Source organism: Cydia fagiglandana, chromosome 10 (assembly GCF_963556715.1).
Source record: "Cydia fagiglandana chromosome 10, ilCydFagi1.1, whole genome shotgun sequence".
Classification (NCBI taxonomy): domain Eukaryota; kingdom Metazoa; phylum Arthropoda; class Insecta; order Lepidoptera; family Tortricidae; genus Cydia; species Cydia fagiglandana.
This window is the reverse complement of record NC_085941.1, coordinates 11,069,182-11,084,073: the sequence shown is the minus strand read 5'-3', so window position 1 is coordinate 11,084,073 and position 14,892 is coordinate 11,069,182. Positions and strand designations below refer to the sequence as shown.

The 14,892-nt window shown below is 36.6% G+C and overlaps 3 protein-coding genes across 3 annotated transcripts in view; 1 reads left to right on the top strand and 2 right to left on the bottom strand.

Moving 5' to 3' along the window:
- Window positions 1-2,756, bottom strand: part of LOC134668151 (endoribonuclease Dicer) — a 70,593-nt gene extending 67,837 nt beyond the window's left edge. The window contains exons 1-3 of the mRNA XM_063525669.1: window positions 2,620-2,756; window positions 2,105-2,232; window positions 589-702 (exon numbers count right to left, since the gene is read on the bottom strand). Of these exons, the coding sequence (XP_063381739.1) occupies window positions 589-702; window positions 2,105-2,232; window positions 2,620-2,710 (333 nt within the window). The 5' untranslated portion in view covers window positions 2,711-2,756. The remainder of the gene's footprint in view (window positions 1-588; window positions 703-2,104; window positions 2,233-2,619) is intronic.
- Window positions 2,757-6,940: 4,184 nt separating this feature from the next.
- LOC134668221 (uncharacterized) lies at window positions 6,941-9,561 on the bottom strand. The gene is made up of 3 exons (XM_063525723.1): window positions 9,341-9,561; window positions 8,801-8,961; window positions 6,941-7,297 (listed from the first exon to the last, which is right to left on the bottom strand). Exons 1-3 carry the CDS (start codon window positions 9,389-9,391, stop codon window positions 7,027-7,029), a joined length of 483 nt encoding a protein of 160 aa, XP_063381793.1. The 5' UTR covers window positions 9,392-9,561; the 3' UTR covers window positions 6,941-7,026.
- A 1,106-nt stretch (window positions 9,562-10,667) lies between these two features.
- Window positions 10,668-14,421, top strand: LOC134668220 (PRADC1-like protein). The gene is made up of 5 exons (XM_063525722.1): window positions 10,668-10,862; window positions 11,066-11,202; window positions 12,689-12,804; window positions 12,966-13,091; window positions 13,511-14,421. The coding sequence occupies exons 1-5, from the start codon at window positions 10,769-10,771 to the stop codon at window positions 13,680-13,682; spliced, it is 645 nt and encodes a 214-aa protein (XP_063381792.1). The 5' UTR covers window positions 10,668-10,768; the 3' UTR covers window positions 13,683-14,421.
- The last annotated feature ends 471 nt before the right edge of the window (window positions 14,422-14,892 follow it).

The following is a 14,892-nucleotide window of genomic DNA, read 5'->3' as shown; positions in this document are numbered from 1 at the left end:
TAAGGTTACTCGTACCATAGCCAATGGATCTTTAAAACTAGGGGCATTTCATAAAATAATTTGCCTAAAAATATTTTAGAGTACATAGTGCAGTACTAGTGCGTAAAATAGCACTTTTCGTGCGATGTCAAAAGTTTAAAGGGCCATATGTACTGTAAAACGTTGTACGATACACGTGCGAATAGATAATTCGCAACTCGTGTCGATTTAAAACACTCCCTTCGGTCGTGTTTTAATTTATCGCCACTCGTTTCGAATTTTCTCTTTTACGCACTTGTATCGTAAATAACTATTACAGTACATATGGCCCTACTTTTCCGCACTAGTGTGTGAAATAGAAATTTTCGTGCGTATGTCAAGTTTAAAGGGCCATATGTACTGTAAAACGTTTTACGATACACGTGCGAATAGGTAATTCGCAGCTCGTGTCGATTTAAAACACTACCTTCGGTCGTGTTTTAATTTATCGCCACTCGTTTCGAATTTCCTCTTTTTCGCACTTGTATCGTAAATAACTATTTTACAGCAACAGCTTGAGCAAATTTTGCTACATGAACAGTGTGGAAACATAATATCTTTAATTCTAACCTGGTTCTTAGCGAGCTCTTCATCCCATTTTTCTTTTTTCCAGTAATCCACCCTGTCTTCTCCACTATATCCTCCGACTCCATTGACAGGGCAGAGCTTTTGTATTACTTTTTTCTGAAAACAATTTTTTTTTTTGCATTATACCTGAAGGAAACTAATTTCTGTCAGTCATCACGTAGGGCAGCGGTCGGCAACAAGCAGCCCGCGAGCCTACCTGGCTATTTTGTATGTAATATTGACAAACGACAATGTCTGATAAAGTCATAAATATTAACAAAGTGCGGCCCGCATCTACTTCGGTAACTACTATTTGGCCCTTGGCTGCTAAAAGGTTGCCGACCGCTGACGTAGGGCATACAGAAATAATAACTTAGGATTATGACAGTTAAAACATACATGTAAGTAAGAATTCAGGCTTAGCATAACGCAGTTTGTACAGAACGATGCGATATTAGTGGTCGCTTAAGATTGCTTAAGATTGGGTGTTGTGTCTGGCTGGCCAGACGCTGAGTCACATCGTTGATGCCACTAAAAAGACTTTAGCTATTAGCTATTTCTGAAAATCTTCCCATGCCATTTTTATATTTTCTATAATCTGCCTTGAATATCCCATTTATGTTTCTTTTCTACTACCCAACTTTAGGCCTGACCCATTTAGATTGCATATTTAACCTGTTAACTTTGTACCTAAGTCAATTTTTTCATTAGGTAGGCATAGGTATTCTTCAAACTATTTATTATATGTTAGGAATTAACATTTGTCACAATATGTATTTACACAAATTAACGTCCATTGATTCTGTTACCCAAATGTTGTTTGGTATAGATCACAGTGCAACAATCTTTTAATCAATTGGTTTTTCCATTCTCTTTTTATATCATTGTATCTAGGAGTGTAAACCGGACTAATCCCAATAAGGCCTAGTTTACCCTCTGGGTTGGAAGGTCAGATGGTAGTCGCTTTCGTAAAAACTAGTGCCTACGTCAAGTCATGGGATTAGTTGTCAAGCGGACCCCAGGCTCTCATGAGCCGTGGCGAAATGCCGGGATAACGCGAGGAAGAAGAAGATCTAGGAGTGTAATGATAGTTCCAAAGTGAATGTACTTATTCATAATGTTTAAAACTATTACCCCCCCCCCCCCCTTTGCAGAGTATTAGGCTAAAATTGTATTCTAAACCTGTTACATAACACATTAGTGTTGCATCAGACAAAATATTGCACCATGTTTTGAGTTATGTAATAATGCTTTTATGACTCAGACTTTTGTTTTCCAACATGTTTAATCTTGTTTAAACAAGTACTTAGTAAGTACTAGTTATAATACATAGGCTGTATAACTCCAAGTCCAAAAGAAGTGTTATAAAAAATTAAAGTTGTATGCCAACTATAGGAGATATTTTTGGACCTATAAATATTAACACTTTCAGTTCCCCACTTTTAATACAAAATAAACACACCTGGCATGTTCATGGCAGTGAATGTGTTAAACGGAAAAGTTTTCAAGATTATCTTACCTGCTGGTTCACCAGAGGTATGGTGTTGACTAGAAAAAAGGTGCGCTTGCCCCCTGCACCCCAAGGCTTCTGAAGGGCTTCTCGAAACCGGGTGATCAGGCGGATGGCAATAAAAGTCTTGCCAGAACCTATGGTATTTTAATTGGTTGTAACATCTATTAGACATATTCTTTATGACTAACATTATAGTGACATACTTGGTAATGTAGCAAGAGAGCTACAAAAAATAGTGCATTACAACATTATTTAAAAGACCATTAGAAACTATGGTATAAATTATAGATTTTAAATCCAGTTAGAAAAATTATGCAGGAAATTTAAACAGTAACAACAGTAAGGAAGAATGGAGCATTAAACTAAAATCAGTTAAAGAATAGTGTAAAACCAAAGTTTATGAACTTTATGATGACATTTCATATCATGAAAGACAAACACAAAGTCAAACTGATTAAAATATTTAAGGATATATAATTAAAGAACAAAAGCTATTTATATGTATCTTTCTCAAAACAAACCTGTCGGCAAATGAATAATTGTGTTCTTGTTGATAGCCACTTCTTCGAGCTGCGCTTGATAGGGCCTAGATATCAAATGTTCTTCTTCCATTTTTAAAATTTTCTAATGTCTCATTCAAAAAAATCACAAAAACGTGAACACCGGCATAAAAATAAGCATTTATTACTTTATAATATAATTATTATTCACTTCACAAAGGTAAACTATAATATATGCGATGGACATGACATTAGGTACACACAATGAAATGAAATGAAATTGAATGAAATGAAACGATTGCTAATGTCTGACAGTTGACAGCAGCTGAACATTTGGGATACCAGATTAACTAGTGCAGACTCCTGAAAGTTTGCTTATTCACAACCGAAGTTTCGGTAGGGGTGCGAAACTCTTCCTTTCAGGCTTTCTCGGCTCCGTTCGGCTCAGCCACAAACTAGTCAAACTACTAAGAACAAAACCTACCCTTCGGTTTCTGTTTCAGCAAAAACTCCGGACACTATTTTCAACATTCAACATAGTATACCTACCATCTATGATTTAGCCAGGGATTATTTCACGTCAGGGACTGACCAATTGATGAAAGAAAGAATCATAGGTACTGTCTCATACACTAATAGTACTAGCAGCTAAAAAGCAATAAGTATAGTATATTCTTCTTATTTATGGACAATTTGGGTTTGCTAGACTATAAATATTTTATCGCATTGAAGACGACCTATCCGCAACAGTTCGTAATCTCTTATTACAATTACATAAGCAGTAGTATTTCAGAAGAGTTAGATAAATTCATAAGTTTTAAATGTGTGTTTGGAAATAATAAGCTTGATAACTTGTATTTATCAATCTTGGATAAGATAGGTACCGTAAAACGGGGTGAGTTGGCTCGAAATAGAAGTTCAAACCTGGATAAAAGTTTATTTTTATATGTGGCACATTGATTTATATACAACAAAAAGTGTTCTGGAGGTATGAATTTTAGTTTGTCAATGATAGTTTGTTGCTTCATTGCATAGTTTCAATGAAAAATTCATAATAGTAGGTAAAGCCAGCTCACCCCGTAGTTGGGGTTGTAAGGCCTAGCAATGGGGTGAGATGGAAAAATTGTTAGGGTTGACACTTTCGGATCAAGACAATAGCTCGACTTGTCAAGAGAATATTTTATTAATGTAGCAAAATTATGTTTTATTTATGCTCCTACTTAAACCGGTTTAATGTTTTCTGTAAGTAGTGACCCTTATTTTTATGACGTATAAATAGTTTTTTAGGTCAATTTATAAAAATATATTTTAATTTATATGGAATTAGTAAGGTGAATCCCATCAAAAACATTAATATGAAATTAATGACCTGCATGACACACTTTGACACGTCAACAGACAGAAACGTCTATCGCCGTAGTGTCACAATTTTGTGTGCAAACACATGACTAGCATAACACTGCGTTGTCAGAAGGGACGTCTTTCGACGTAGTGTCGTAATTAGGTATGCAAATGCATGATCAGCACAGCACATTGCACATTGACATTTAATCATGGTTAAATATCGACTACCGACTTCCATAATTACTGTATGAAATAAATAAAATGCAAATTTTAATATAACATATTTATTTAATTTGCAATTTATTTAATTCCTTCGCTACTTCAATCTTTTTTTTAATAATATTTACCATTTTATCATAATGTAAGACACTTTTTGACGACTTATGTAAATCGACAACCCTGAACTACGAACACCAACTCCCCCCTCTATCAAATCGGTACACCCCGTTCGTAACACCAACACTCCCCATTCATGACCCAACTGTCCCCGTTGTCGAGCCAACGCACCCCTCAGTACAACCCTACTCTCCCCATAAAAATCCTCAAATGCGGTTGGATCGTTTTCTATGTTAAAACCATTATAAATAAAGAAAATATAACTTAAGTTTTTCTGTTTCCAACAAGCCATGTTAGTATATAAACGATATCTGAAAGGTGGATGAACACTTACTTTGGTAAACATCACTTAAAAACAAAGTTAAATTCAACTAAAAATCCGCCGATTTCGAGCATCAACTTTGACAGTGAATTTGTGTTTCAAAATTGTATGATTTGGCTGCTTAGTGTTGCAAAAAGAAGAAAAAATATTTCTAAAAATATAATCAAATTACTTTGAGAGCAACCTAAGCCCAAAAATTAAAGTAGCTACTCAAAAATGAAATTCTGGATTCGCAATCCAACTCCCCCGCGAAACCTACTCACCCCGTTTTACGGTATACCACTGTTTTTGCAAATGTTCGAACGAAATTACTTAAAATACTCCGAAAAACGAGTATCCATAAAAGGCGGGTATCACTGTAGTAAAAAAATGTCTTGCCATTCCGTTCTACGTACAGATGTAATTTTGAACTAAACCGGTTTCAACCTGTATTTTCGGTTATATTTAGATACTTATCGAAGTTTAATAATACAAAATATATTGTTTACTGGCGTATCTACTACCATTATTAAAATAAACTGAAGTGGCTTGAAATTATTTGTAATTTGTAATAACAATACGTAAAACTAGGCGTTTGAAAGCTACATAAGGTTTTTTATTTCACGGTTATTCCCGTTACCAAAGACAACACTACACGTGGCCATATTCTATCGGTGCCACCACTGAGCATATAATCACTACGTTTGGGTGCCACGTCGAGTTGATATACCATAACTTATATACCTTTTTTCTAGAACATCCTACACTCCCCTGTATCCCGGACAAAAGCCAAGTATACAGAAATAGCCATATTGAATGATGCAATATGGATGCAATTTCAATATAGCTAGAGCTTGCTGCTCAAATTTGTAGTACCTAGGAACTACTAAATATTGTGAAAAAAATCCACGGCTGATTTTTTGATGTTAGTTTCCTCGGTTAGTTTCCTATTATTTCAAGGAAACATGATGTTATGCCTAAGTACGCAACCAATATTTAACTGTAGTTGTCTAATCTTGCTTTGGTTCGGTGGTAGGTGTATTAAAACTATTAGATTAGCCTCCTGGGCTATAACCGCGAAAATCGAAGTTCGCAAATCGCGGGCATTTTTCTCTGTCACTCTAATTACGCCTTCATTGGAGTAAAAGAGAAAGATCCCCGCAATTTGCAAATTTCGGTTTTCGCGGTAGCACCTCTGGATCGCCCAAGTCATTCACGTAGTTAGTGGTTATCCCACTGACTGATGCAGATCCACACGCATTCCGGTAGATGAGCGAGACAGCGCTATTGTTTGTTGCGTACCGCTATGTAGTGATGTCCGGCTTGAACACCGGAGCACCGAAATGTGAAAACCGCCAGAATCATGAATCTAGTATAAAACTGGATGGGCATGAATGGTGGGGATCCTGGGGATCACTGACAGAACGGGATAGTCTTATGTATCTTTCAGTAGGAGTAGCAGCGAAAGCGCTATTATTGTTTGTCCTTGTCACAGTCTCTCATATTTTTTGTTCCCCCCGTAAAGGCCATAGTCGGGTTTCTATAGTAAGTTGGCCCTTAAATCAATTTGACTCGGGTTTTTTTTTGTGAGTACCTCTTATGATAAAGGATATTTTTGCTGAGTATCAACATCCTACTAGTAACAGTTTTTGACTTATGATTTTTTATTTTATTTTCTTTAATGTATTGTTTTTCGGGATGTATTCAAGCGATTTGCTTAATTTTTTTAAATATACTTGGTCAAGCAGACCTTGTCAGTAGAAAAAGGCGGCAAATTTGAAAAATGTAGGCGCGAGAGGATAGCGTCTCATAGAAAATTTGAATTTCGCGCCTTTTTCTACTGACAAGGTTTGCTTAACCATCTATAGTGTTCTATATTTATGTATGCATCGATACTCAAAAAACGAATACTGTCATACCTTCTACACATAATTATGATGGCCAGAATAGAATACACAACAACAGGTTATTTCAGGATTCTTGTACTTATAGTTCGTTTTTTTTAGCATTAGAAATTAGGTAAACAATCTTGATGTGTCTTTTAATTGAAAACCACATTTTAAAAATAAGTTACGGCAAATATGTAACAATAATTATGAATCTAATACGATCATTTATATTCTTCTGCTTTCATAAGTAATAGTTTTTGAATTTTAAAAAGCGTTTTTCAATTAAAAGACATGTCAAGATCGCTTACCTTCTTGCAAGTTCTTTCTAATGCTACAAAACGAACTATACCTATATACTCAACGTCAAAGGTTGCAAAAATCGGTTATTCGCTATTATAAAGGTTTATATTAAAGCTCCAATAATGTGACGATCGTTTCACTGAATGAAATAAATAACCACAAAACCAAAACAGTGGATTCTTAATGATTTATTTACAAATTCTTACTGAGTACTAACAAAAAATATAACACCAAAATGAGCGTCTTCTAACATATGTTTCATAATGGCTCAAGAATGTCGGGCTCTTCTGACGCACTATGTACATCTTGTACATTTTGTCTCTTTTTTAGTTCCTTCTCTATTTCCATTATCTCCATTTCTATGTCCAATTTGTGCGTAGCCAGCAAGCGGAAGTACTCGTCCCTGTTTTTGGCAGTGATGTAGGCGAAGCGTTCCGTTACCTTCATGTATGATTCATTAGGAAAGCTGGAGCGACTCTTCAAAAACCACATCGTAAAGAACGTAGCTGAACTTGGAACCATATTCACACTGTAAAAAAAAAGAAAAAAAATGTTAAAAAAGTGGTGAGTGTAACACTCGGTTGGAACGAAGTTAAGAAAGGCTGGTGACGTGCTCATGCTCATGTCTTGTATTGTGTCTGTTTTCATTACATATTTCGCTGTAGTATGGCTTGTGACGCCAATATTTGAGATTTGCGTCTGTCGCACTTGTATGGCTTGTGACACCAATATTTGACATCTGTATGTATCGCACTAGTTTGTCTTGTGACACCAATATTTGACATTTGCACATATTGCACTAGTATCAACATTAAACAAAATGTTTGAGAGATTTTCACTCCACTATGGTCTTTTTGCTAAAAAAAAATACTTCCAAAGATGGTAAAAAACGTGGCCAAGCCTATATCATCCGCGACATATAAACAAATCAATTGACACATCATCAGTCGAATTCACCCCAGTATTTATGGCGTTACTCTACCCTGTTAAGTCAATAAGTGGTATCTCAAATCAAAATTCAATGTAAATTACATTACCATAAATTCTATATTAATTATATTATGCAGGGAGAGGTAAAAAGAAAAGTCTCTTATGGGAGAACAGTTGCAAAAAGTGTCCAGATGTCAGCTATAAATAACAGTTCCAAATCTCTCCTGAGTGGCGCTGGAGTAGCTATGAACTTGGCTTATGGAGTGAACTGTGCTGTCAATGATTCGAAATTATCAAATAATCTAGGTACCTACTCGTATTGTGGGCGCTGGTGGCCTAGCGGTAAGAGCGTGCGACTTTCAATCCGGAGGTCGCGGGTTCAAACCCCGGCTCGTACCAATGAGTTTTTCGGAACTTATGTACGAAATATCATTTGATATTTGCCAGTCGCTTTTCGGTGAAGGAAAACATCGTGAGGAAACCGGACTAATCCCAATAAAGCCTAGTTTCCCCTCTGGGTTGGAAGGTCAGATGGTAGACGCTTTCGTAAAAACTAGTGCCTACGTCAAATCATGGGATTAGTTGTCAAGCGGAACCCAGGCTCCCATGAGCCGTGGCAAAATGCCGGGATAACGCCAGGAAGAAGAATCTAGGTATTGTGGCACCACATATTAATGTTTTTTTTGATGGCAACTTTTTCATATACAGCCCTCCATAGCCATAACTTCTACCCTCAATTTATACTATAAGTAATATCTTAAAATTCCATTTTCAAAACTGTTTCTTTTGAGATACCACTCTTCTGATATTAAAGTTATGAAGGCAGTACTGTGGAACACACAACCCAAATATAATTATTACCCAAGTATACATAACTCTGCACACTCAGCAAAGTATACATATCTGTATGAAGGGTTGCTAAGTTAATAGTTTTGCTCACTGTAAATATGTACTTATATATAAAATCGTAATCTTTCCTATAGTGTGTAAAATTCTAGGCACCAAGGGTAAGTCTAAACTATGGTTTACTATAATATGTCTCTGGTTACAACCACATGAGATAAGTTGATGTCATTTGAGAATGAGAAGATAAAGAACTTACAGTAGGTCAACAATTTCACTTCTTTCTTCTTCTGTTACAGTCATTTGCCACTCTGTCTTCTGTGTACAAGCTGGGCAGTATTCTTTTGTGCACTTTGAATAATGCTGCATTAGTTTTCTTAAAGACGAACACCCAGATGGCCAAGAACATTTCTTGTCAGCCTGCAGAGATAATAGATAAATTTTGAGAACAGAACCAGAAACAGAGAACTGTTCATGCAAACAAAAAGTCATTGTAGAGTAGAGAATTTTATATTGTTAACTCGGATGTTTAAATGTATCCAAATTGGATACAAAATTATTCGCTCAAAAGTTACGTTTTTTTTTCTGTTTATTTCTCACTGCACCCACATGGACGCTTTTCTGTTTCGCCCTATGGTTGACGGGTAGAGAATGCCTATACCGGCATTAAGTCCGCCTGTTGTACTTTTTGTATGTGCAATAAAGTTTAAAATAAATAAATAAATAAATACAATACATTTTTAATAAATGAAGGGATACAACATAATAACCTCTCTAACCAAAGTGACAATATACCCACTGGACAAGACACCATATGGTTAAGAAATCCCTTCATTTTCTGACAGCCCATGACTCGACACCGCCAGCTCTGGCCTTTGGCCTGCGCGCGTGTCTCTTCTTTCTGACATTTGTATGTATGTAACAGTAGTTTATGCTGCTGCCGCAGGCGCGCAGCCTGGGTGCGCCTGAACTTTACGGCGGGGCCTTCAAGAGGTACCTGAAATTAAAAACAATGTATGTGTATCAGATACAAGTTAATAAAAAATAACCACAGTCGGTGCTACTGGGATTTTGTTTCAAATAATTATGTAAGTAGTGGACAAGAAGGATATAATCAAATGAATTGTTGATTTGTGAAATAAAATTACTGTACCATGCAAGGTGGTCCTTATGTCTATAAACTCACTATAAAAGGTATATTTAATTTTGTAAATATACTGGGTCAAGCAGATTGTAGAAAAGGCGGCAAATTTGAAAAATGTAGGCGCGAAAGGATATCGTCCCATAGAAAATTTGAATTTCTCGCCTTTTTCTATTGACAAGATTTGCTTGACCATCTATATTTAACCACAAGACAATAACCTGATAAACCAAATATTCCTACAGAACTATTTTAATGACGTCGGTCAAAATAACATTGGAAAATTATATGTTACCTGATGGCCAGTTTTAACAATAGGTATAGATTTTCATAGTGGAAAAACTTTTTATTGACAAATGTGTTGGAATGTTGAATTTGTGTACATTAAATTAAATGCAAATATTTTTTTATCTGACAACAATATAGTTACAAAAAATACTTGCGCTAGGAATATCCATGGTAAATCCTTTGCTTTATAAACTTGTGAAACAAGGAATCAAACTAAATACCACGCAGTTTTGAGGTTTTGTTTTGTTTTTGTTTCTTACCTTTTTTGACACTTGTATGACGTTGACACTTGGCACTTGGCAGTCCAATCACTGAGTGCAAAATAACGGTCCGTATTACCTATAATAGATTTGATTGAAAATATAAACTAAAATTAAAAACTAAGCTTAAAAATAAACTATGAATAGAAAATTTGCCCCAAATCGCCGTGCCCACGTTGTATAGCAATGCTGATCCGCTGCGCTAGATTTAATTTGTCATTAAAATATTTACTTGATAATGAACAATATTTTAATTGCTTCAACATGTTTATGTCAAAAATCAACAATAAATATAACGTCAACGTAGTTAAAAATATAATGAAAAGAGTCATTTATAATTTGAAATCCGCTACCATTGTTTGGACTCTACGGTGGCCACGCAAAAATATAGAAAAATACAGCTTGCTTATGTCATGTCAGTCCGTATAAGTGGCAATTTGGCTAAGTAGGCGAAGAATTTAACCAGTCTATTTTTCTCAATTGCGAATGATTCTTGGAATATCATAAATCATAATTATGTTTCAAAGAACAATCGGCAATGCTGTTTCTTAATATGTTGACTTTATTTAAGTCCTTCACCATGTTACATTTATTGTTATTGCTGATGTGTACTTCATATGTTTCACCTGGTGGTAAGATATTCTTATTTCGTTGCAGTTGTTTTAATTAAGAAGGATTTTATCTTATCAACTGTCTTATTTCACACTTTGAAAAACCTCCAATCCACTGAGGTTTAATTTTCTATACATTTTCTGTGAAATCGCGTAACGACGGTGGGAGTTGATGGGTTAAAGAATGAAAAAAAAACCACATAACTGCTATTTTTATATTTAAGCAAATGATCTCCATTTCTATGACGGCTCTTCAACGGCTGACATCATTGCTGGAGATGTTTTCTTCGAGATTGTGGACCCCCCTGAGTTGAGCTACTCCTTTCGGATTCGGCCAGCTAAAGATTTTGGTGCTCCTTTTGTAAGTTTTGCTATTCATATGCTTAGAACTGTTTCACGAAGTAAAAAGTATTTATTGAGACAGGTTTTACGAGTTAGTAAATTTTTTGAATTGTGATTTTGAATGTAGAAAAACTTGAGTGTTTTGCTATATAAATTAGAAAGTGAAATAAATTATTTGGACCAGCATCTTTAGCATTTGTGACTGGTGCCACGGCCTCTAGGAAGGATCATGGATGTTATATCAGCACAAATCAACAAAATCTGCAATTCAAATATAAGGTATTATTAATTTCATAAAAAATATTTATGATAAAAGCAATTAAAGTAATAAGTGTAATAACATAATAATAATATAACATGACGGGGACCTCTTCAGAGAAACCGAGGGTTTTGCCTGTGCAATTGCGGACGAAGTTATCATGACAAATAACTACCGGAGATATATCCTGAAGGACGGTACGGTCGACATTTGTCGGGCATGCCGCTGTCCCGGAGAGTCACTCAGGCATATTATCTCCGGTTGTTCTCATCTTGCTAACGGCGAGTACTTGCACAGACATAATCTCGTAGCCAGAATTATTCAGTAGCAACTTGCCCTCCTATACGGCCTTGTGGACCGTGAAGTGCCTACTACAAGTACTCACCTGCGCCAGTTCTCGAAAATGGTCGTGCCACGCTCTATTGGGATCGATCTATCATCACTGCCAGGACTATTGTAGCCAATAAGCCTGACATCGTGCTGATAGATCGATCGCAGCGCCGGGCCGTGCTCGTCGACGTCACCATCCCCCATGATGAGAATCTCGTGAAGGCCGAGAAGGACAAGTCCAGCAAGTACCTAGACTTAGCTCACGAGATAACCGCCTTGTGGGATGTTGACTCGACGATCATTGTTCCTATAGTTGTGTCAGTGAACGGTCTCATAGCGAAGAGTCTCGACCAACACCTAGAGAGACTCTCGCTAGGTGGTTGGATCAAGGGTCAGATGCAGAAGGCGGTAATTTTGGACATGGCGCGTATAGTACGTCGATTCCTCACTCTGCGGCCCTGACCACCGGCAGCTTGGGCCCTGCCCCGCTGCCGGCGGCACCCTAGGTTAGGTTTTTTATAATGTGTTTATAATTTTTTTTATTGTTTTGTAAGTGTTTTTATATTTTACTTTTATATTCATATTATAATTAACCTAACTTAAGAAGAAAAATAAATAAAGAGAATATAACATGATATAAAGGAACAAAACCAATTATGAATAAAATTACATGAATAAAAACGATTGGGTATCATTGTAAAAACGAGTAATTTAACAGTACAGAGAATGAAATAAAACAAAACAATGTTGGATTACATACAAAGTTACAGTGACATCACAAGTTCCCCCTCCCCCTTGTCACAACAAGTCACCTCTCATTCCTTGACTTCCTTCTTTGTATGTTAAATATAAATTTTACTTTTTAAATTAACTCTTATATTCTTATTTGTTGACATGTGACATCTTTTGATTTCAGAACCAGAGCTTTCACTTCGAAAAAGCCCGTTTAGTGCCAACTGTCCCCATCCATAGTTGCTCAGATATTTTGAATACTGATGAGCTTACCGGCCATATTGCGTTGTCTGAGAGAGGGTAGGTACTGAAAATTGGTCTGTTTGTTGATTACAACCAAATAAAACAATGCGGTAAAAATGAATATGCCAAAAATTATCGGAGAATTACCAAAATTTACATTATTTTTTTTATAAATATACATTTTTTTGTTTTTTCACAAGTTTTGTTATTACTTACAGTGAATGTTCATTCGTATTCAAGACTGTGAAGGCCCAGCAGGCTGGTGCCAGAGCGATGATCATCACGGAGTCTGTGGACAAGTGGGAGGACTCAATGGACCATCTCATTGAAATGGTGGATGACAGGTGGGTGGGACACCCATACAAGAGTGTTGAAAGAGTTACTTATTGATCGTAGAAGGGATGTAATCTGGGATAAAGTTGGCAGTATATACTGCACCATGTTTTGTGGTAACTGGATAGGTTAATTCTGATAACCAGAGTTACCGCATATTGCACAGTGCCGTGTGCCGTTTAGCAATTCAAAGCATGAAATTGTCTTAGATTTAACACATTTTACACAATCGATGAATCTCTGCCCATACTAATATTATATGTACTATGTACTGTATTGTACATAATTAAATATGTTTAAAGAATAATAAAACCTATTTTGTGTTTAACAAAGTGATTACTTACTGCTCGCGCTTCAAGTTGGCCATCGGTGTCAGTCACATGATTATGTCACAAGTACAATTACTTAAATATAATGTTTTAATTTTCAGGATGGATACAGAAGTAAACATCCCTGCAGGTTTCCTGCTCGGCCGCAGTGGCGCCACCATCCTGCGAACGCTGCGCCGGCTCAAGAGGAACCACGCGGTCATCAACCTGCCCGTCAATATGACGCACGTACCTATTAGCAAAATGAACCAACCCCCTTGGATCGCGTGGTAAAGCTTACTTTGTACATAGCAAGAATGTACCTTTTGGTATTTAGAAGGTTGTTCAGGCGATATACAATATTATGAAATTATTAATATGAAGGCCTGTCTCCATATTGCGCGGCAAACTATCGAACATTGGCTCGCGAGGCAGCCGCGCGCAATGGATACCGGGTTGGCTCACGAGCCAACTCGATCAGATCGAGTAGCCCGACCTAGTGACATTAGACATCTATTTGTATAGATAAAGTTAAAATCAACGAATAATTAAACTAATTAATAGTAAGAGGTGTAGTCTTCAAAATATTGGTTTTTCGAATTTCTGAGCTAGTGATGGTTACGTGGTACAAACAGCATCACTCCTAACTGTCAATCATTCTATATGGTCGACCTTATTACAAAAGGCATAAGGTCCACCGATGTAGAGTTAACAGTGTGGGCGATGGTACCTTGGGTTGTCAATTGTTGACATTTTATATACATTTCGGCTACTACAAAACATGGCGTCTTATAGCGCCATCTAGTTCAGCTTGTAAACTCTGTGCGAAGTGTGTGGTGAATTAATACAAACATGCACACAGCTAAATGCGTGTTTGAGTAAATTAATATTCGAGTTAAAAAATACAAGAAGTATTTGACTGAGATTTCTATAGTAACGTATTCTACCTACTTATCCTACTTATTCATAGAAAATACATGAATTATCTTATTAGACCGGGAGATAGTGACACATTTTACTGGATCATTTGTACCAGTATGGCGGTTCGTCAGGGGTCTAAGCATGTAATGAAGGAAAGAAAAATGATGGTCATAGCGCTGGTACCGGCGGCCCAATCGCGTGGGCGTTAGTCGAACGTGTCGGATAAAATACGAGTGTCGAACGATTTGTTCCACAAAAATCCTCGTATTTTCCGATAGTCCATAAAAAAGAAGTAGGCGGTAGCGTAATGCCATACTTCTCCGGTGTGACTTACAGCCCGCCATACTGAGGCGAACACATTAATTTAAAAAAAAACAATTCAACCATTTGTGCCAAGCTAATTTTTGCACAGGTGATCATCGTCGAACAGCCATTCATGGACATCACCATGCCATACTCTTCGGACGGTTCCAAATGGCCGCCATACCGCCGCAAGGGAGTTAATTATTTTTTTTTTTGCTAAACGATTTGTACCAGCATTGCATTTAAATTTTTGGAAAGTATTTGATAAAATGTGACCGTT